Consider the following 23833-nt stretch of genomic DNA (forward strand, 5'->3'; position numbering starts at 1 on the left):
AAGGAAAGTCTCCTCTCGGCTTATTTCGAAATCCTCCGACATTTTTCTTTACAAATCCTCATTTTGTGCTTCTAATTCATGACCAGTGGTTTGTTTTGTTCTCTCTCCGCACTCGTTGCTAACCACAGAGCAATGACGAACCACATCCACCTGCACTTCTTCCGGTTCCCCACAGTCAGCAGATGTGAGAAAAAAAGTGTTTATTATGTTTGAAATCTGGAGTGTATAAATGCGTTTGAGACTCAGAAAATGGGGGGTGTTTTGTTCGACATTTCCTATCATATTTACATTCCCATTACCAAGACTTTGCCATCCTAAATATCCTATTAAAAAGCCCCTTGGTTAAAAAAATGATTTTTTTTTTAATTACTTAAAATTAAATTGTAATATAATCCAGCATTGCCTCAACAAACACGTTTCTTCAGTTAGGATACTAACTCAGCACGCATTGTGCTGCTCACGCTGATGGGAGAACTCTTGGAAAGTATGAACTTTAATGAAGTGGGAGGGGAGAGTCGCATGAGACCCGCCCCTAACAGATCGATGCTGCCAACGACCAATGGTGTGTGAGTAGTATTTTTCAGCAGCCAATCAGAGTGGAAACATGTGTTTAGACGCGGTGCACTGCTCTTTATCCGACACGAGTGTGTAGGTTGGTTGTTGTCAGATTGTGCACTGAAGAATTGTCAGCAGCCCATATACAATGTAGTTCTTTACTAGGCTAAGTGGAATTAGCCGTTTAGGACGGCTCATAGAAATGTATACGTTTTTTCAGCCAGAAAAACAATTATAAAATAAAATAACGCATTTTATTAAAGTAATTCGTTTGGGAAAACTTAACTATCATCACAAAAGAAAGTAGCTCACAAGCTAGCGAGTGTGCTAAAGCAAAAGTATTTGCACACAAACTTTATTTTTTGACTGCTAATCGGACGAAAACCTTTGCTGGAGTATCAGCTCTAGGAGTTTGCGAGATTGGTGAACTTTTTAAAGACTTTTGAAAGCACAAAGCGACGGTGGGGATGTCGTGTCGGAATGGAGTGGCCCGGGTGGGTAATCAAGGACTGCAGCCCCTCCGAGCCACGGTCCCGTTTCAGCTCCAAAACCGTCCAGCACCGCGCTGCAAAGACACCAGGACAGGTAAAGACCACTAGAAACACGGAGAAGCACTTTATAAAGCCATGGCGTTCATTTACTGGTATACCCAACTGTCCTGTCCATTCTAATGCTACTTCTTAGTTTTAACTTCTTAGGTGTAATAATAATAATATTGATCGTATTAATATTCTGAATGGATAATCTGCGGAAGTCCTGTTATTTAGCTGCTCTTTTCATGCCTTGGGTGCAACAGTATTCAAGAAATGTTCCCAGAGCACTGAACGACCCCCACCTCATTCCCTACATGTTTCATGGCCCTGGTGCTCACAAAGCATGGCATGGGAAGTGAATAAACATAGCACGTCTGTCTATTAAGTCACTTTTGATGTCTCTTATTTAATAAACTCATCACTGTCTTGGCATGGTCAGCACATAAACCGTGTGTGTCCAGTGCTCAGGAGGTCTGCTTTGCTTCATCTTAAATAATCTAAAGGCACCATCAGGAAAAACAAATCACAGCTGTCACATTACTGGGACCTGTTGATATACACGAAGATGTCAAATTTGGAAACAGTTCTTGCATTGTTTTTGTGCTTCTCATGGATTGTACTATACAGAGATCTGGTATAAATGCAGGTTTACTATCGTAGATCAGGGCAGGGGTCTTCAACCTTTTTCAGGCCCCTTTTGTTGGTAGAGAGACAAAGCAGGGACCCACGGTTAAATACTAAAATACACAGTTTTACATATTAAACGTGGTCGATAGTAACGTGTATTGTACAATGTTAATGCATTTACATACTGTATGTTGGTTATGTTTCAAATCCTTTAATTTGATCCTTATTGATTGACAGAGTTGTACACTTATGCATTGCATTTTATTTATTTAATACACTTTATCATGATCATTTTGTTTGTATTTAGACTGACATTGAAAACCTTTGTCTTGTATTATTGGCAAAACAGCTCCACTGGAATAAAGAAAAAAGGTGTAGAATTAATTTTTTAACCAAGATGAAATTTTGAGGGGGAAAACTGAATTAATGGTTTCTTACAAAACGCATTACAATATGTTTTATTTACAACTTTTTGTCTCTTAGTGTGACATTTTTCATAGGTGTCAGGCTGCCTCTGGTATTTTACATCAGCATATTGTCAGTTTTTCTCAACTAAGTGAGAATACTTTGAAAAGTCTCGTCTTTAGTTTTAAGACAATATGTGGATCACAAAGGCCCATTGATTCTGAGTGCAACTAGATCTTCACAAGGCTTTTGGAGTAGAGTAGGTCTTCCACATGGTAGTCTACAAATAGGATAGACTGACCAAAATAACTTTTTTATTGTAAATTAACCAAGGCAGTAAACAGCAAATCCCTCTGGTCTCTTAACATTTGTGCTGTTGCTCAGTAAGTCACGTGTGCAGCCCACACAAAACGAGGCAGAAATCTCCACAAACTTCCACAGAACTGAAACACCAGTCATTCAAGAAGTTCTGCACATCCCTTCTCACATTTTGGGTGTTAATTAAGCATTTAGACTCAATGGCAGCATATGAGTGTAGTATTTGCAGCCTTAAATCTCGTCTGATCATGAGCAGTCTGTTTAATGAAAGAAAAATAAATGAGCTTGAGCTTCTTTAGCCATCACTGAATTTGGCACAATATCATGGTATGCGTTTCTGTCCTGTGGTTGCGCAAAGGAGCACACAAGCGGTGGCCAGAGGTTTGGCTGAGTGTAACTTTAGTCCTTTTGCCAGTATGTTTGTTTTTATATCCTTCCCACTATGCTTGCAGGAGGAGGATATGATTTTGAACTATGCAGCTCATTGGCAGTTTTCATCAGGACAAGAACATGTCTATGATACATTTCCACCCAAATTCCATTTACATAAAGAAAACAAAACCTGTTTTGGGGCAAATCCAGACTTTTAAGACGTTTTGCATTCATGCAAATTTAAGTACATTTGCACCTGATTCTCATTACAATGAATGGGTTAAATGTGACTTGGATTTGTTTTTGTGAGGTTACCTTACATAAACACTCTTGCACCATATCAGACAAAAAACATGCATATTCCTCAACCCTTACAATATCACCGTCTCATTCACATAGTCACCGAACCTGCTTGATACCACTCCCTCTCACAGTCACAAAACGGACAAAAAAGTCTCCGTACTAGACAAGTGTGCCTTGTTTAACACCCACCAGTAAACGTTCACCGTACCAAACCCATAGAGCCCAGGGGCTGGGAGGAGGTGAATGAATCCAGGAAGGACCTGACAAGGTCGGAGATCAGGTGTACCATTATTAGTTCCTATGACATGATCAATGCACTGAAGTAGTAAAACCGTCTTGTGTACATGTGGGTAATGATCCTCTGAAGTATTTTTTTGGCAAGAGCCTGATAACTAGCTTGTCTGCTGTGTGTTGATGAAGCACCAGGATGTTCAGCATCCGTTACGACAACTGTGTCTATTTATAACGCGTCTCATGCATGGACTGTGTTTCAGCATTCCAGCTCACAGGATGAACTGAAAAGATTATTATACATAAACATCATCAGAAACACATGTTAATGTCAGAGATATAGGCACATAGATTAGTGCAAATGCTCATGGGACGCTGGTCTCGTTCTCTCTCTTTTTGGCAGGTTTTGGTAATTCAGTGTATCTGTTTCCAGTTTAATCAACTGAATCACGATGAGAGGTCAAAGGTGTTCACTTCCATCTTATTCATCACACTGTTTTTGGGCCGTTTTTTGCCGTTGTTACTTTCATGCAAATTAAGCACACTCCCCACCTGATTCCCATTACTGGAATAGAGAAAAAGTAATGCAAAATATATTTATTACATTATTTAAATTTGAAGTATTTAAACATCATTATAATTTTTTTTTTTTTAATAATGTTATTGTGATTTTTTTCGTTTGTTTTAAATTGGGTATGTTTGAAGTGGAATACTACTTTATCCTTATCCTTTACTGTGTCATATTCACTATAGATTGCAATATGTTATCTAAAAATTTTATAAACCGCATACATTTCCAACAGTAGTATGCTAATGCATGTGAGGGGCATCCACTATTCATACAGGAAAAAATTTGCTTTTTGTAACAGTTCCGTGTTAAAATGTTGTATCTTTTGTCAGTGCAATCAAACAAATCAAAAAGAAGTTAAATGAGTTCACTATTTGCTTATTGGTCACACTCTAAATGAGCAAATTGCATTGTGGAGTAGAGTATTGCATGCTACGCGTTTTTTTTTTTTTTTTTTTTTTTGTTTTTTTATTGTTGAATCCATTTATTATTTTAAAAACATCTCACAGTTTTCATTCTCTCACTTTGTCCTCTCTTTGTAGCCGAGTACAAGATGAAGGGTCGGCCGCCGAAGCCAACCTTACGACGGACATTGTCTCTGGACACTCTGGTGGGACCGTATCTTCAGGGCAACTGGCCTAGAGACCCAGAGTGTCAGCCTGTTACCTGTGTCAATGACAAGGCCACACAGGTGAGATGCTACCCACACAATTTTTCATTTTTTGGTGAACTTTTCGTTTAACACAACTACTGAGGTGTTAATAGCAAACAAAGGAGATCCTGTCTGACCACGTGGACTGGAGACTTTACGACTTAGTGAGGAGTTAAACAAACCATTGGTTTGATCTGCCTTATGACACATATAGAATTATGGTGAGCGTGAATTCACCAAGTACAACATGTTCTTGGATCAACATCCTTGTTGATCCAGGAACATCATTCCTATCAACCATTAAAGGGTAACTAAACCCCTGGTCAGAGCCTGACTCCACCCACTGGCAATATTTGAAAAATTCTGAAAAGTGGGCAGATCACAGCGGAGATAGAGGGGACGAAACTAGGGCGGGGCTGAGCGGATGGGGCGTGAACCTGAGACCCGCAGTGACGGATTGATTGACAGCTGCTGTTCAGAGTCGCTAAAATGGAGAGTGACTGTAGGGACGCAAGTAGCTTTGCAACAGAGCGTTCATATGAAGTAGAGGACTTTTCTCCCCCACCTTCACCTGAAGTGGAGGGTGTCGAGGTGTCTGTTCATATCAATTCGAGCCGCTGGCTCAAACTGCGGTCTTAACTCCTGCACCGCGTTGCTTTTCAGCGCGAGCAGTGTGGAGAAGCCCATTTCCACCTCCTTTGCGTTGTAGAAGCAATCCCGCGTAAAATGCAGTTTGCACACTCTAGCTCTAGGGGGGAACTCGCGGTCTTCCAGGCCAAGTGCATGCAACCACTGGCGCCTAATTTTAAAGTCTGCTGAAAAACTATGCAGTGCTGTCGCAACCAGCAACACTACACATACGTACCATCCTGACCACTGTACTAAATACAGATAAATCTACGCTAACTTGAAGCTATCCTAACTGATGCAATACTATGCTACTAACTAACTATGCTTCTAACAATACTAACATTACACTAACAACTATGCTAATAAACTACATAGGCTACACAAAATAATCTAAATAATTTTATAATTGCTATGCTAAATAGATGCTATAATAGTCTATCCTGGTCGTTTTCAATACTCGCAATTCCAACTCACTGACTCACTACAGTGATTTTGACGGAACAAGATGGCTTTATACTGCCAAGGGCGTGGTAGCTCGTACCAAGGGGCGTGGTGAGCTGGAAACTGCTTACGTCACCTGCCACCGCTTACGTCACTTGCCACGAAAAAAATCAAATGCGATTTTCATGCGCATCTCATCAGTAAAGACGCTCCTGTAATTAGAAGTATATCTCCAGCACGTGTGTTCAGATCAGGGTTGCCAGGTTTTCACAACAAATCCTGCCCAGTTGCTTCTCAAAACTAGTCCAAATCTAGCCCAATCGCGTTTCCAAAAGGTTCCCCAAAAAATTGCTTCCCGGGGTTAAAATAAACGTTTTCCAGCAGGGTTGCCTTGATAAAATTTGCATTTTAGGGGCTAAATATCACGTTATTGGTATTGTGGTTGCTTCAAACCGCGGACATGGAAAAACAACTGCAGACTTGGCAACACTGGTTCAGATGGAGCGGCAGTTACTAGACAGGGGTGCGTTTCCCAAAAACACAGTTGCTAACCTGTTAGCAACTTAGTTGGTTGGCAATGGGAAATTGCATTGCAACCAACAAAGTTGCTAACTTAGTTAGCAACCATGGTTTTGGGAAACGCACCCCTAGAGCCGTATTCTACCGACAACTAACACAAAATCGCTTTCAAAATCGACAAAGAATTGCCTGCGATTTTAAAATTGATTTTGTGTAGATTAACGTGATATTTAGACCTCTAAAATGTGAATTTTATCAAGGCAACCCTGCCAAAAACGTATATTTTAACCCCGGGAAGCGATTTTTTGGGGAACCTCCTGGAAGCGTGATTGGGCTAGTTCTGGACTAGTTTTGAGAAGCAACTGGGCAGGATTTGTTGTGACAACCTGGCAACCCTGATCTGAACGTACGTGCTGGAGGTATACTTCTTATTACAGGAGTGTCTTTACTGATGAGATGCACATGAAAATCGCATTTGATTTTTTGCACAGCCCTAGCTATGGTTAGGTTTAGTGGTAGGGATTGGGTTAAGTCTGTATTTTTGGACAGTAATGTTGATCCAGGATCAACAAAAGATGTTGATCCAGGAACATGTCTTTCTTACTTGGCAAAATCAAGCTGACCATAGAATTATACACAGCTGTTTTAACATTTGTGTTGTTTGCAAAGCATAATTCTGAAATGGTCAGAGTACATAGTGTTTGTTTTAGAAATCTTAAATCAAGCGGTTACTAATGAAAGATCTTGGCTTTGGGCAGAAAGAGTTTGGCTGGTAATGGAAGGAGTTTAGGAAAAGTCAGCCTGGAACGGCAGCCATATTGTTTTTTTCCAAATGGTTTCCATATGAGTTCCTGGAGCACCGCTCCTACATGCCTTCTGGGGTTTGCTATATTCAGTCACACACACAAGTTGAAAGTCTCCCTGCTGGGGCTGTTCATTCTGATTTAGCTTCTTCGTTTGTGAAAGGTTTTGTTCTGTTAAAATAATTATATTTAGTAAGAAAATGTCATACTATGTTTGTACTTGTTTTGTTTTTTCATCCAACTGTTTGTGCCATGCTCCTTATTAATGAGAGTTGTGCTGTTATTATTTCTAAGCAATCAGACCGGAGGATATCTCAGAACGGATAATGAAAAAGTCCCAAAGATTTTTAGGAAGGCATATCTGAGCCCATCCAGTCCTAGACATCCATCGCAATTTGATTCAGATTCACAAGCTCTTTATTCCATTTATATATTTATTTGTTTTGAAAAAAAAAAAACGGTTCTATTGAACTATTTCATAAGTCATGTCTTTGTGGAAGTGCATAGCAATGCAACTGGGAAACTACCATTATTTATTCTTGAAAATGGTAGTTTTATTTATTAGACTAGACATGTAGTTGTAACACTGCATCAAACCACCTTGTTGGTTTGCTGATTTGTGAGAGCAGTAGTTTGTTTGGATGGTCATCGCTTCCTTATAGATGCTACATCCAGGCCGGCTGTGCCTTTCAGCAGGTGATCTGCTATGATTTCACTAATAACTGGTCACTCAAAAAAGGTTTTTTTTTTTTACATGACCCCACACACACACACACACACACACACACACACACATACAATGCACAAGCAAACCCCCACTCACATCCTACTTTATTATCTTTGTTACATCATGCATTTCTTCCTTGATGAACAAATGCCTCCCAGTTTTTTTGTGGACATTCAACAGTTAACAACTGTACAGTCTCAAGACACTCTCGACAGTCTGCCCATCCCCCATCTGACCTCCCGTCCGGTCCACTTGAGCGCAGACTGGGACTTCTGAAACTTTAGCCAGCATCTAGTGTGCTGCGCATACAGACCCTCAAACTCAATGTCTGTTTATAGGCCTAATTCCACGGCAGCCTGATGCCGGCGGGCGGGCAGACGGGTGTCCAGGCAGAAAGGAATAAGGGCCAAATTTATATTTAAATCAACCCTGCCCACACTGGGCCATGTGAAACCTGTAGCCACTAAGCAGACACTGTTAGTCCTGATCTTGTTCTCCAGGGGCTGGAGGTGATGACATCTTTTAATATGGCCCTCTTCAACTGCATGGAGTTGCATTAGCATCCCAACTGCACAAGATATTTGTGACCCCTGACAGGGACAGGGATGGAAGACACATCACGAGGACACTTTTGGGGTTACGATAAGCTCTCAGATGGAGCTCCGTGATTGGGTCTCTTGGAAAATAATGGTTTGGTGTTTGGCGAAATAGTGTGCACTATCTGGGCTCTCACTTCTTTTCAGAGTCAGATCAGTGAGGCCTGGGAGTGTAGGACAGGGGTATCATGACGGTACGCATGTGTCTGTCTGTGTCAGTGCACTTGAGGACAGACACGCTTGTGTTTTTTCCTCTACATCTTTGAAATGTGGTGCAGAAGTGTCAGTGGTTTCTATCATGCACGTCTCCGCACAGCTGTGTGTTTGGGCGTGTCTTTGTTTTGCAGGTGTGTCACATTTTCTGTCCCATATTCAAATGCGTTTAGTGAGGCGTGGAAGTAGCTTTCACTTCCATTTGTGACATATAGAAAAACATGTCAACACTTGACGAGTGGGGTGCACCACTCTCACAAACGGATGCTTAAGTATGAACTGGAACTGCGTTTAAAGGAGGGGTGTGTCATCGGCTGTCTTGTGTTCGGTGGAAAGGGCTGGATTACTTTATGTAAAGTCTGCGGGTGTTTGGGATAGGAGGTATTGAGTGAGGGGAGGTTCAGTTTGGATTACCCTGAATGAAATTAAGCTTTGATGTATCGCTGAGGAAGCATTCTGGGTGTGAGCTTTTGAAAGTCCAGGATCTTTTAAACAATGTCACTTGGAAAGTCAAATGTAAGCTTGTTTTCTTTCTTTTCTTAGACTCCCAGTTCCTGGATAGAGGAGACTCGGGGGCGGAGAGGCAGCAGCGGTCACAAGCGTTCTGCATCATGGGGTAGTGCTGAACACCTCAGAGAGGTAAGTACTTGATGTTGGCCGGAAAAAATACACACAGTAGTATTACTAAAAGAAAGTACACTACCAGTCAAAAGTTTTTCAACGATAAGATTTTTAATACTCTTTCAAGAATTCCCTTCTACTCACCAAGCCTGCATTTATTTGATCCAAAATACAGCAAAAGCAGTAACATTGTGAAATATTTTTAGTCTTTATATAAATGTAATATGTGTGTGTATAGTAATTTATTCCCATGAATAAATCATGAATTTATCACATTTATTTACATTTTTTTTGTGGAAATGATGATTTTCAGGATTATTTAAGAATCAGCTGTAAAGAGAGTTCAAATGAACTGCATTTATTTGAAATAGAGTTCTTTTATAACCTTAGAAATATATTCAGTGTCACTATTGATCCATTTAAAGGGAGGTTATAAAGGGAGTTATTTATACTTTAAAAGAGTTGGATTCTCATGCTAAACATTGCCAAAGTAAACATAAAACTGAGTATTTCTGTGTCACCTACACTCCTTCAGGATTCGTATGAGTTTCAGAAAGTTTTTTATCAATCATGGCCCTTTATGACGTCAAGAAGGGTGGATTTCCTTATATGGTCAATTCTCCCAGAAGAGTGTGTGCACAGAGCGAGAGCGAGAGCGCGCCGTCAACATGCTTCATCCTGGTTAGGGAAGATGGCAGCAGCGTTACACAGGACTTGCTCGAGAAGAATGTCTCCAAAGAAGTGTGTTTTTGGATGTGAGGGAAAGATAACATTGTTCAGCTACTCAAGATTAACATGAGATTGGCAGAAACTGTATGTGTTATGTAATCTTTAATGTGTCTTTAAAAAAAACATTTTTTTGAACAGTACTGTACCATTATGTGATATAAAATTATTTAAATTACTGATAAAGGAATACTGGTCAAATCAGCCACCATTGCTTAGAAAAATAATATCAACTTTAAAAAAATAAACTATCATTATTATTAGGCCCATTATTCAAATTATTCCGGGCCACTCTGTCCCATCCATTTTTAGGAACCATTCTGTGCCGATTTTCATACTAAACTACTTCTGTGGTACCTTAGCTGCTTTTTACAAGTGCATCCATAGAGAATACTCGACTTTGAACAGGTATATCCTTTATTATAGATCAGCATAAAGGGCATAGCAGTTTGTCCTCTCCTTTGAACCTTAGAAGATTACATCTGATGCTACAACTCTATTTCTCTCCTTCAGGTTGCTAAACTTCGACAGTCCTTACAGAAACGCTCCAGACATGCACCTCCTGCCATGGACTGTGACCAGACACACCAACACATACACAACAGCCAAACACACTCACCTGGAAGTACACAGGTAAACAAGAATCTATACACAAACCACAAACCTAAACAATGTATAAATGCATTTTGAGCAGCTTGTTATTTTACAGTAGTGATACCCGGGGACATCAACAGAAAGGCTGGGGGCATTTATAAAGGTTGTGCTTGTTTATGAGCAGTGATTAGGAGCTAAGTCTCTCAGGTTGGCCCACATCTCACTAGCAAAAGAGATTTAAAAACAGCCGCTTTACTTGGATGCTGTCAGCGAGCTACAGCCATTGATATGGTGAAAACACACAGCTGGTTCTGTGGCAGTGGCTTTCTTTGTACAGTAGTATATTTAGAGGTGACAATATGCATAAATCTACTGGACCGGAATGCTATGCATGTTTATTATATTACATAAATGTATAAACATACAGGTCATGTGTTCAGGTTACATTTAACTGCACAATACACACACACACACACACACACACTAGAGATCTATATCTATAGATGCACACAGAGAGACCTATAAACCAGTTAGTGTACAAGTATAAGCTAGAAGAAAAAAAACAACCAAACACACACACACACACACACACATATATATAAATATATATCTGATAGTCGTGTGTGTGTGTGTGTGTGTGTGTGTGTGTGTGTGTGCAGACGATGCCTCTGATTCCACTGAGCCGATTGGCCCCCCGACTGAGACGCAGTGTTGAAGGACTGAACCTGGAGCTGGAGGGCGTCTTTGTGTCTGAAACGGCAAAGTCACAGCACAAAGTCAGTGTGTATTTGTTTTGCATGCGTGTTTCTGATGTACACTTTCAGATTCACAATCCTCTGAAACCCGTCTGATTTTGTGTGTGCTTAGATTCTGGATGTACCTGATGGCCACAGAGCCCCCGTCCCAGCTCAAAGGTACAGCAGCGCTTCACAGAGCGACCCTTCTCCTGCCCAGCTGTCCCCCTCACACTCTCCCTGCCCCATCACAGACACCGGTCAGTATATGTATAAACACAGAAACAGACTTTATAAAGTCTGTATTTCATGTTCCATGTCTAATTGAGACAAGAAAGCCAAAGATGTATGTCTAACGGTTAAAAAAATAGCACATACCGAACTTGCTCTTAGGTACATCATTCATATTTTTTCAACACATGAGAGGAAGGTCTGTGTGAAACTGTTAATTGTATAATATGCTTTTGGCTAGTGACTGTGTTTATCGGTCTGCGTGTGTTGTGTTTAGATGCGGTTCTGTGCGGGCCGCTCTGTCTGTCTTCCTCCCCTCCTCTATGTATGTCTGAGCCATCATCATCTTCTCCTCGTCCCAACAAGACGTACGTCTTTCAGAGAGAACCTCCAGAGGGCTGCGAGAGAGTACGTGTGTCTGAGGAAGCCATGTAAGTTTAGCACAAACACAAACTGCTGTATGTGTTAGAAAATAGACATAAAACTAACACTTCAGGGACCAATTCTCACTAGTTGCTTATTAGCATGCATATTACTAGCTTGTTGGCTGTTTATTAGTCACACATCAATGCCTTATTCTGCATGACCATATTTTAGATCATATTTGACCTATAAAACATATTGAATAGGGATGTCAGCACATAAATATAGTCTTATTAATAGTGATAAGAAAGTAATACAAGACCATTCTATATTCTTGTCTTCCACAATAATACAATTTAAATTGAGTGGGCCGGTACTCAGCAAATATTGATAATCAATTAATAATAGATTATCAATTCATCTGCATATCATGAAGTTAATTTAAATTAGTTATTTCATCAACCAATCTCTAAATCTTTTTATTTTCATTGTCTGTATTCTGTAGGATGTATATCAGTGTAGTATATAGTGGTTAGTACAGGCCATGGCTGGATGGGTGACTTGTTGGACTCCCAAAAATGACTGTTTAGTAGGAGAATCTGTAACCTTAACTGCTGTTTGGAGCAACAGTCTTTAAGATTATGACTGCATACACAAAGCATGGCAAGACTTCATCAGCGAAGATGATGACTAGTAGAAAACCGAAAGTGAATGATAGCGACTGTTAAATACTAAGAAGGATGTTTTCATGACAGTTAAAGCATATTTAGCCCAAAACATCATGAAAAAATAATTGTTAATAAAACAAAACGCAGTATGATAACATGCATCATTTAAAAAATTATTTACTATTGATATACTATTATAACGATATACTATTATGACTTGAATACTAACATATGCTTATACATATGCAGTTAATTTCATTAATTAATCAGCCAATCTCTTCTTCAGCCTTCTGTGTGATGGAAATGCTCCTCTTCAGCCTTCCTGTCCTGACCCTAACAAGGTGAATTTCACACCTCACGGTGGCTCCGCCTTCTGTCCTGTCAGTCTCCTGAAGCCCCTCCTCCCTTCAATGGACCTGTTATTTCGTGGCCTGTCTGTTTCACCCGTCACTGGTTGTTCGGCTCAAAGTGCTGCCCCCTGTCAGACTCCTGTGGGTGGCTATTTGAGCGGCACCCTCCCGGATCCTACCACCACCTCTCTGTGAAAGGAGGACATTCTTGACGAGGAAAGAAAAACTAAAGATTGTTATACCTTTGTCCCATCTCATCGGCGACTTTGGCATTAAAGCGTCTCAAAAAGAATAAACTGCTCATGCCATCCACGCGGTATCTGATTTGTTTTGATCGGCACAGAGAGGGAAAAAAATCCAAAACATCATAGTCCAAAACTATGGTGGACTCTCTCCAGTGTGATTTGTCTGCAACCTTTTGACCTCAGGACACTCCACTTGGCACTTGTGATCATTTCTTTTCACGTTATAGCATTGAACTATTGCTATATTTTTTCTAATTTCTATAAAACAATACCGATGACTATTCATCATCTGTGTAAGAATATATTTTTAGCTTTGTCAGAAGAGTTATTCTGAGCATTCGCTATCATATTTCGTCTATCAGACTTTAAAACATATGTGCTTTAAGCCTGACCCAGTGCATGATGGTTTTACAGAGCTGTGGATCAATCAGAAACATGTTTCTTTATTCAGTATTTACAGACACAGGTCTTTACGGCATGCTGGACTTTTTTACCAGCACAAAAGAGGCAGCAATAGACCAGATCGTCTCTCATCAGCTGTTCATTACAGTGGCATTTCTTTTTAACGGCTGTCCAAGTTGGGTTTTGAAGGCTGGGTTTGTTTGGTCTGTTTAGTAGTTCACAATATATACATTTAGACATCATTAAGCATTAAGTGTTTTAATGAATGTCACCAAATGTTCAGTGAAAAGCTATTATTCATAAAGTAATCTTGCAGAGCTTGTCAAAAAATGTCCCGATCATATTTCACCACTAATAAAATTAAATAAAGAATACATTTGTATTAGGATTTTCATTGTGTCATAATTGTAGGATGAGTAAGCACATTGTTACTGTATTAAAGTTAAAAAGTACAAAGAAATATTTGTATATGTACGAATAAAATAGGTACAAAGATTATTTTTCAACTTTATCTTTTGAGTTTGGATTGAAATATGATGGGGATATTTTCTTAAAAGATGTTATGTGAGATTCACCGGTCCAGAGAAACAGTTTACAGTTGTAATTTAATAAGAGAAAAGCAGAGGCCATTATTGCTTGTTTATTCTGAGGTCTTCATGTACTGTGTGCCAAGTTTGGTATAAGACAAGAATACCGACGGGACCCCATTAAGGGTTTATTTTGCTAGGCACTTGATAAGTGTGCTGTATGTTTTTCTGAGTTTCACTTCAGACTTGACTACTATTTTAACCCACAGTGGTCATATTGTTCAGTTCATTTGAGCACCAAGCTGTTACACAAACACTCTACATAAGACACAAGCACGTTTGCTGCATTCAGGTACAATATGTGCAAATCATACAGGACGAGACTTCCAGCAAATTATTGTTTGCTGACATTTAAAGCACTGTTATTATCCTATATGCTTGCATGGATTGTCTCAGTCTTGGCATCATTCATTCAGTTTTTTTTTAAAGTTCTCACTTGTTACCTTGTTCTGTAAGGGTGCTGTTTCATTGACATTGTTCTCAGATTATTTGTCTTGAGTACAATTATAGTACACCAAACCTGTTTTGTTCTATATATTGTACATTTATGTTACTCAGTTTTGGCTGCCATAAATGAGAAGTGCTGAGAATTAAGAGTGTGGTTTCTGTTCTGTATATCAGCTTCATAATTATGCATTCTTGAGCACAAGTTTCACATAAGTATCTATCTATCTATCTATCTATCTATCTATCTATCTATCTATCTATCTATCTATCTATCTATCTATCTATCTATCTATCTATCTATCTATCTGTCTGTCTGTCTGTCTGTCTGTCTGTCTGTCTGTCTGTCTGTCTGTCTGTCTGTCTGTCTGTCTGTCTGTCTGTCTGTCTATCTATCGATCTGTCTGTCTGTCTGTCTATCAATCTGTCTGTCTATCTGTCTGTCTGTCCATACATACATATAACAATGTAATATACATTCATGTGTGTCCGTTTAATATTTGCATGAATGAGACGTACACGTGATGCGTGCGGAGGAACTCTATGCCCCGCCCTCTTAAAGATTCCATCCCTGTGATTGGCTGCATGTCGTCAGCTTTTGCTTATTTGGACCAATCCAGCTAATACACATACCGCTACGTAAAAATCCTACCTGCTTATTTTCAAGAAAGGCCCCAGAGATTTGTTGACGGGGACTTGTATCTAATGCCCAAATAAAGTTCAAGCCGCGTGCTGTTAGTAGTAGACAAAAACATAGATTGAGCAGAAAACCTGAGCTGTGAGGGAAGTCAACGCGATTTAACAAATAAAGACATGTTCGTGGCGTAATACTGTATTTTAAATCCGTCTTCGATCCTGATAAAGTTACAGGCATATCAGCAGAGTACCTGGAGTTCCTCGGGTCCTTCTCCTCTAGTGTCATTTGACGCGTCAAACCAAAACATTTATTAGAGGATGCCCCAGCAGTAGTTATCATCTGTTGTTATTAAATGTCAAAAACGGACCATTAACTAAGCATCTCGAGTTACTTCTGAGGCTTCATCGCAATACCCGGAAACAATTGTACGCATTTTTACCTGCATTCACTTAACTTACACCTCGTTATCAGAATGCGGATAACGTTATCTGGATACAGCTAGCGCGCGGTGCATTTACATGACTGAACCGTAAATACAATAAAACACAAATAAACGTAAGATAGCAAGAGCGGGAGTTTAGTGTTAAACAAAGTGGCTTTAACACTATAGATGTGACATCGGAGGAAGAAGAGCCTCATCATCAGAGCAGAAAATCTAGAGTCGCGTCATCATTTCCGGGCTCCCGGTCATCGCCGGTAGAGTGGATCGGGACGCAGGAGCGCGGGGGACGGGGAGCGGAGCGGTGTCCGTGTCCATACCGAAACTGCGGGACGACAGCATGGCCGCCGGGAAGGCAGCGAGCACACCGTCTCTCTGGCAGAACGAGCGGCTCCGGTTCATCGTGTGCTTCTGCGGGGTGTTCGTCTGTTACCTCTACTACGGGATACTGCAGGAGACGATGTGAGTTCAACACAGCACTGCATAGACACAGATTTATTTAACCAGATATTGCATATCTGCATTTCTTCTTCCATTCATTTAAGTTATTAATGCACTAGATTACTCTCTGCCCGTCTGCTAAATACAGTAAATTAAGTTAAAGAGGAAACCTCTCTTCGCTATTTCACCTTGCTAGTTGACACTCTGCATTCTGTCCACGAAATGAAGTATATTATGGTAAAGATGTGCAGTCTTACAGCTCACATGTCAGTCTCTTTCAGAGCAATGTTTTATCACACACTGTTGTTTTATTGTTCTCTATAAATGGCCAGCTGCTTTAGCATTGGGGCGGCAGTGGCTCAGTGGTTCATGTAGGTTGTCTACAAACCAGAAGGTTGGTGGTTCAATCCCCGGCTCCACCTGACCAAGTGTCGAGGTGTCCTTGAGCAAGACACCTAACCCCAGCTGCTCCCGACGAGCTGGATGGTGCCTTGAATGGCTGACACCGCAGTCGGTGTGTGAATGTGAGGCTGGGAAGTCGTGGCCTGGTGGTTAGAGAATCGGACTCCCAATCGAAGGGTTGTGGGTTCGAGTCCCGGGCTGGCAGGAATTGTGGGTGGGGGGAGTGCATGTACAGTTCTCTCTCCACCTTCAATACCACGACTTAGGTGCCCTTGAGCAAGGCATCGAACCCCCAACTGCTCCCCGGGCGCCGCAGCATAAATGGCTGCCCACTGCTCCGGGTGTGTGTTCACAGTGTGTGTGTGTGTTCACTGCTCTGTGTGTGTGCACTTCGGATGGGTTAAATGCAGAGCACAAATTCTGAGTATGGGTCACCATACTTGGCCGAATGTCACTTCACTTTATATATTCCTTTAAACCAGTGGTTCTCAGCCTTTTTGACTTCAAGGCCCCTCTTTGTCCAGAAATATATTTGCAAAATATATTTGCCTTCTGCCATCACATATAAGTGTTTTTTATGATTATATTAATATAACTAACTTTAAAAAAAAAAGTCAAGACATACTCGGGCCCCCGGTAAAAAAAAAACACTGCTGTAAACTAGCTAATACTTACTAGCATAATATAATGTAATATAGTATTAGTGTAATTACTAAGTTCTCGAATCTCAGTTTTGTTTGTAACTCTTCATTAGATACTAGTCAGAAGTTCCACAATGAATTAATTTCGCATGTTCTCCAACTGATTCTGGAACCTTTACAGATTTTACTAGTGATTGATTATTCATGAGTCACTAGCGCTTGTATGAGTATTTACACTGTCCTATCAATCCCAGTTGTTAGGTGCTTGTAACATTTATTATCTTACTAGTCATTACAGCTTTTTCAATTTGTAATGTGTGAGACTGACAGTTTTAGAGTTCAATTGAAAATCTTAATAGTAAGATTAATTACAATTTTACTACAGGGATCTGGAATGAGACCGTAGTGTGTAATAAATATGCAACCGGTGTCTATTTAGTTAGAACTAGACCAACTGGATTAAAGTCTATTTGTTATATTTAAAAGGACTAGGAGGAAACGACAGAATAAGTACTAGTAAGTAATGAGTTTTAAAACCAAAATGTGAACCAGCAACCAGACTGGAATGTATATTGATTAGAAGTGAATAGATGAATCTGAACCACAGAGGTCATAGCCAAAACCATGTCAGCAAACAAGTTTCAGGTCAGAAGGTTTTTCTTTTATGTGTCTTTAAGTAACACAAACCCAGCACAATGTCTTTGTCCTTTTGAAATCTGGGCATAGTTTGTCTCGCATGAACAAGCAGTGTATTATTATTATTTTTTTCTTCAGATTTTTAACCTCCAGACACACTGTTTTGAACCTCCTTAGACAAGTCGACCTGTCAGCACCAAGTCCTTTTATCAAGCGCTTCAATTAGTCGCTGCTGTAAACAACAATTTCTTCCCCAGCCTCTGTTGGTTATTTTAACCTCCACACAGCTGTTCCCTTCAGTCCCATAATTCAGTGCCTCTGTATTGTTTAATCCAGCACGCGAGGAGACTACAGTCACGCGGGGAAGAAGGAGCAGTTTCGTTACGCCATCACACTAGTCTTCATCCAGTGTATCATCAACTCCGCTTTCGCCAGACTCTGTGAGTCAAACCTGCAGATGTTCTGATGGCATGTGTGGAGATCATGTGTGTGTCGTAGTGATTGGGTGGCATCATGTTATGGCTCCTCTTTTTTCATATAAATGCTGCTGCAGGTGTTTAAAGTCCTAATGTCCTATTCTCTCTATTTTGTGTCTGTAGTGATTCAGATATTTGAGAGCTCAAAGCAGGACCACACGAGAAGCTGGCTGTACGGCATGTGCTCTCTCTCTTACCTTGGTGCCATGGTGTCCAGTAACTCGGCCCTGCAGTATGTCAACTACCCCACACAGGTCTGCACAGCTCTCTACTCGCGTGTCTCTGTTTCCGCTCTTCACAACATCATGCTCATGAGTCTTTGTTCTTTCTAGGTGTTGGGAAAATCTTGTAAACCGATTCCAGGTGAGCATCTTTATCTGTTTTAGTCCCACAAACACCACTCTCGTGTTTCAGGAAACAATGTGGAACATGCTGGGCTTGTTTTACTGTAGTTCACATTCAAAACACACACACTTAAGGCTTAAGGGATATTCAGTTTCATTTGTTCATACACTTCCATTCAAAAGTTGAAAGGGTTACTCCATCCCAGAATGAAAATGTAGTCATCTAATCACTTTACCCCCATGTCCTTCCAAACCCGTAAAAGCTTTGTTCGTCTTCGGAACACTATTCAAGATATTTTGGATGAAAACCGGGAGGCTTGAGACTGTCCCATAGACTGCCAAGTAAATAACACTGTCAAGGTCCAGGAAAGTATATCAGAATAGTCCATCTGCCATCAGTGATTCAATCGTAATGTTATGAAGTGATGAGAATACTTTTTGTACACGAAGAAAACAAAAATAATGACTTTATTCAACAATTCATCTCCTCTGTTTCTCTCCTCTTCACCGTAACGCCATTTTGGAGATTATGAGCTGGATGCAGACAGCGTACGCTTTTCTGTATCGGCATATTCCCATATGGCTATATTTTTTGGCTTATGTTTGTTGGCCATATGGCAAACTCTTCTCTTTGTTCTTGCATATTCCTTTTAACCACCCAACAGAAACGTCTGCAGAGTTATGGTGTTGGTCATGTCTTCTCACTGTGCTTTTTTCCCCTTGGCTCCACAGTGATGATTCTGGGTGTCATAATCCTAAGGAAGAGATATCCCATGGCGAAGTATCTGTGTGTGTTTCTAATCGTCACCGGGGTCGCTCTCTTCCTCTACGAACCCAACAAAGGCTCCAGCACATCAGATGAACACACATCTGGTTTTGGAGAAATGCTACTGGTAGGTCTCTCTTTTAAAGTATTACGTTCTCTAACTTGTATACCATTTCCTGTTGTCTTGTTAAGGCAGATCTGATGTGTGTGTGTGTGTGTGACTGTAGCTGCTGTCTCTGACTCTGGATGGGCTGACCGGTGTAACTCAGGACCACATGAGGGCACGGTACCAGACAGGAGCCAATCACATGATGCTGAACATCAACATGTGGTCCACACTGGTCCTAGGAATAAGTGAGTTCAAAAAGAGAGGCGTATTAAATTATAGGAACACTGGCACTTCATTAGTCAAAATACTGGTTATTAAAGATAAAAGAATACATGTTTATCACTTGAATGTAAGAACAGAGGACATATACTGGCTTTACCGACCCTTTGATCTGGGTGATATAGTAGAAAATTCAATAAATATACATTTTTTTCATGACTTCTGCATATGAGATTAAGACTATTTAAAGAAAAAATTAAGTTGAATTTATTTCTGTGAATCATTTCTAATAATGCACTTCAGTGAATCATTTAAAAAGTTCTGACTCAACGATTCATTCATATCATCACTCAAAAGTATTCCTGGAAGTCACTGTGTGGCCGTTATTAAAGTGTTTCAGCTATAAATACAGTACAATTTAAACGTTTTGGGTCAGTAAGATGAAAAAATGAATAGTTTTATTTAGCAGTGATACAGTAAATTGATCAAAAGTGACAGTGAAGATATTTATTATGTTACAAAATAGATATATTTCAAATAAATGCTGTTCTCTTGAACTTTCGATTAACCTTAATAAAAAAATCATGACGTCTGTTTTCATTAATAATCTTATCATTAATAATTATAAGAAATGTTTGTTGCGCACAAAATCATTGTATCAGAATGATTTCTGAAGGATCATGTTACACTGAAGACTCGAGTAAAGATGCTGAAAATCCAGCTTTGTCAGCTATTTTAAATACTATCAGCCTGGGTGACCATGAGACTTGTTTCAAAAACCTTAACAACTCCATAATTATGAACAATTTTGCCATGTTGGTGCATAAAATGAGAATGATTGAATATCATTTTGGTATTCGTGTAGTGAAAATCAGTGTTGAAAACATGCCATGATTATTTTTTTTAACCAAATTTTCCTTTTCTAGTAGATCCGCAATCTACTAAGCAAAAATGACTGTTTGGTTGAAATTGTTGCCTCTGTCACTCTTTTAAGCCATTTCGGAGCCAATGTATACATATTTAGATATCATTTTTAGTACCCCGCATTATTTCCTCCTAGTTTTTGTATCAAGTGTTAGTGTTCTGGTTTTGTTTCATCATTGTCAGTGTATTTTCCTCCAGCAGGGGGAGCTCTGGTTCTATGGTTAGTGTTGCTGATGTTGTTATTATTTCAGGCCTGACAGAAGCAACCCTGCTGATCTCCAGCAGCTGTTCAGTCTGTCTTCCTCCGCTCTGAAAGGCATCTGTTCCTCACTTTTAATCTTTAATCTCATCACACATGCAGCAAACTTCCTTTCTTCCAAATCTCTCATTATGAAACCAGAGCCGTCCTGTGGTGCTCTCTTAAGTTATCAAAAATAATGAAAATTTTTTATAAAGTTTCTCTTTTAACTATAAAAGAGTCCAAAATGAAGTTCTGTCTCGCTGTTTATTTCTGCATAGCTGTGCTTTGGACAGGGGAGGTGTGGGAGTTTTTGGCATTTGCTGACCGCTATCCTGGCATCATCTATAATATCCTCCTGTTCGGTATCACTAGCGCTCTTGGACAGGTAGGTTTGTTGTTTGAATGATAATCATCATTCATGAGAATGAGGTGATTATGCAGGGTTTTATTCTCCTCATCCTTCTTCTCTTAGACTTTCATCTTCATGACTGTGGTGTATTTTGGGCCGCTCACCTGTTCCATCATCACAACCACACGGAAGTTCTTCACCATCCTGGGGTCTGTGCTGCTGTTTGGGAACATCATCAGCCCTATGCAGTGGTTTGGTACCATCCTCGTCTTCCTCGGTGAGTGGTATTGTAATAAACACACACACACACAAACACTAGGATTCAAAAAGAAGTCTCTTAAGCTCACCAAGTCTGCATCAAAAATACAGTAAGATTGTGAAATGGTGAACAGCTGTATAATAAGCTCAACCATGACTGTGCTCTGTCTTTTAGGCCTTGGACTGGATGCCAAATTTGGAAAGTCTCCTAAGAAGACGACATACTGAAGACTGGAACCCGGTGTGTGCCTGCGTTTGAACCCCTGAAACAAACATAGACATTTACTCTAAAACCTTTACCACACTAACTTCATAAGTGGTGTACTTAAGAGATGACGTTTTAGCACTCAAAATATTGTTATGCTGATGTTCGGAACATTTAATTATGGGATATATTTGCCCTTCATCTTGCAAAATGGTATCCTTGGAAACAGAGGGACAGTGCTAATGTGTGTCTGTGCCTAATCATAATCTGTCATGCTCATATGGCAAAATCGAAAAGATAAAGGTTGGATAAAGATCCAATTTAAAACTGTAGTCTATAAAATGTAGACACACCACAGTTGATTGTATTCCTTGAAGACTCCCTCCAGCGAGGCAGCGACTGATTTTTGTAACTACCCCACTTCATACTTTTGACACATTTCTATAAATGCCTCCTAGATATTTGAGAAGTACAGGGAGTTCACACTGGTGTGGTCTGACTTAATTGTAGTCTTAATTTAGGCAGTAAATTGTTAAACGTCTCATCGTCATTGCATTCCCCAGGAAGTGTGTGTGTATGTGGTGTTTACTTTGTGTATGTAATGCACAAACATCTGTATAGATGAAATATTTGTCAAAACATGGCTTTTTCATACCAGATGTCATATTTATATTCATGTCTCATGAGTGTTGTTTGAAGTCAACAAAGTAAATGTTTAGAAAGTTTACTTCTTTTTGACTATATATATATATATATATATATAAAATAAATCTGCATTATAATAACTATCTTTATGTCAGAATAAAGTTGGAGTTTTGTAGATTAATTCTACTCTGCATCTTAATGGAACGATCTGTTTGGAATCGTAACACGTGTTTAAACTCAATCATGTTTCCAGAAGATGCCGTTGACCTGCTGTCATTGGGGAACTGTCTGTCAGCATCATCTTCTCTCTCCGTTTGGTGACAGAAAAACTAAAAAAAAAAAACACAGCCTGGGCATGAATGTGTTTGTGGGCTGCTTCCTGAAGCTTCACCCCCTTTGCGAATCATTTTACAGTCTATATGAATCCTTGAGCCAGTGGTTTTAATTATTTCTGAACAGTTTTACTAATTCATTTTAATGACAAGTTTTTGTATTATAAAAAGGAAGCGTTGTAGCTCTCAGTATCTTATTTTAATTAGCCAAGCTCTCCATAAAACAAACATAAGTCCTAAAAATTAATAAAATAATGTAAAGACACATCATATTTAATGGTATTAGATGATTTGGTAATTGCATTTAATAGGTTCAACTTCCAATTAAATATTTGCAATTGGTTTCTGTAATTGGGGTTTTTATAGACATTTGAGCAGTTTTTTGTTGCATTTCTGCGAGTCCGATTCTGATTCTTGGTTCTGGAATCGATTCTTCACTGTTGGTTTCGACTCTCTCTCTCTCTCTTTTTTTCTTTTTTTTTTAGATTGAAGGAAACTAATCTCACCATGATGACTGCAGGAAAGGTCGTAGAATGTGTCCTTCTCATAATATGAAGCTTTGTTTGTAAAAAAAAAAAAAAAAGATAGGCTACGTAAATTGTAATTTTGTCTGCTTTGCCCGTGAAATTAGTCATAGCCCACAGCTCAGCAGGGACATGCGTTTATCGCTTGAATTAAACAAGACATAACGTTCACATGGTAATAAGATCAAGTTCAAGCTCAAGACCCTCGATGACGTCATGATCTATTCTGTCGTGCTGCGCTCAAAATTGGCGAAATCGAGGAATCGGTTCTTTTTAGAATCGACTCCCAGCCCTACATTTGAAGGCTTGTTGCAGTGGTGGTACTAAACTACAGAGCCCCGCGAATTATATTCGGACAAAAATATCTTGACCACGAACTAAGAATTCTCCACGACTTTAGACTTAAGCAAACGAAGGAACGTATTAGTAGTAACGTAATACGTGACCACGAATTAATTTAAACGAGGGGAAGGAGCACATTTTTTTAACATCAGCGCAGTAGAAGATAATGTATTGGCCTGGTTCTGTCATGCACTGACTTGAATGGATGAAGCAGAAGATGCCGCTGAATTAAGATGAAATGTAGGCTACCTGACGAGAATCAGCTCTCCAGCTTCCATTAATCGTGATCGCAATAGAGAACAGGCGCCGTTTGCTCAACAGGAACTCTGAGGAAAGGTTAATGTGCAATTCAAAGCAGAAAATGAAATTGGAGGGAAACAAACAAGGACGGATGTCAGGAAGGCAATCTGATTAAGAGAGGCAGCCAGCAGAGGAGAACTGCAGC

The 23833-nt window shown here is 39.8% G+C and overlaps 2 protein-coding genes across 2 annotated transcripts; both read left to right on the plus strand.

Annotated features, from left to right (window-relative positions):
* Window positions 1-652: 652 nt before the first annotated feature.
* LOC132148973 (protein FAM117A-like) lies at window positions 653-13306 on the plus strand. The gene is made up of 8 exons (XM_059557818.1): window positions 653-1140; window positions 4455-4603; window positions 9037-9132; window positions 10354-10473; window positions 11094-11210; window positions 11302-11428; window positions 11677-11830; window positions 12717-13306. Exons 1-8 carry the CDS (start codon window positions 1023-1025, stop codon window positions 12973-12975), a joined length of 1140 nt encoding a protein of 379 aa, XP_059413801.1. The 5' UTR covers window positions 653-1022; the 3' UTR covers window positions 12976-13306.
* Window positions 13307-15173: 1867 nt separating this feature from the next.
* Window positions 15174-22023, plus strand: LOC132148974 (solute carrier family 35 member B1-like). Its single transcript, XM_059557819.1, has 10 exons — window positions 15174-15520; window positions 15706-15996; window positions 17991-18094; window positions 18254-18384; window positions 18463-18493; window positions 19207-19367; window positions 19468-19594; window positions 21012-21118; window positions 21206-21359; window positions 21516-22023. Exons 2-10 carry the CDS (start codon window positions 15875-15877, stop codon window positions 21566-21568), a joined length of 990 nt encoding a protein of 329 aa, XP_059413802.1. The 5' UTR covers window positions 15174-15520; window positions 15706-15874; the 3' UTR covers window positions 21569-22023.
* Window positions 22024-23833: the final 1810 nt, after the last annotated feature.

The sequence above is a fragment of the Carassius carassius genome, chromosome 9, assembly GCF_963082965.1.
Source record: "Carassius carassius chromosome 9, fCarCar2.1, whole genome shotgun sequence".
NCBI classification, from domain to species: domain Eukaryota; kingdom Metazoa; phylum Chordata; class Actinopteri; order Cypriniformes; family Cyprinidae; genus Carassius; species Carassius carassius.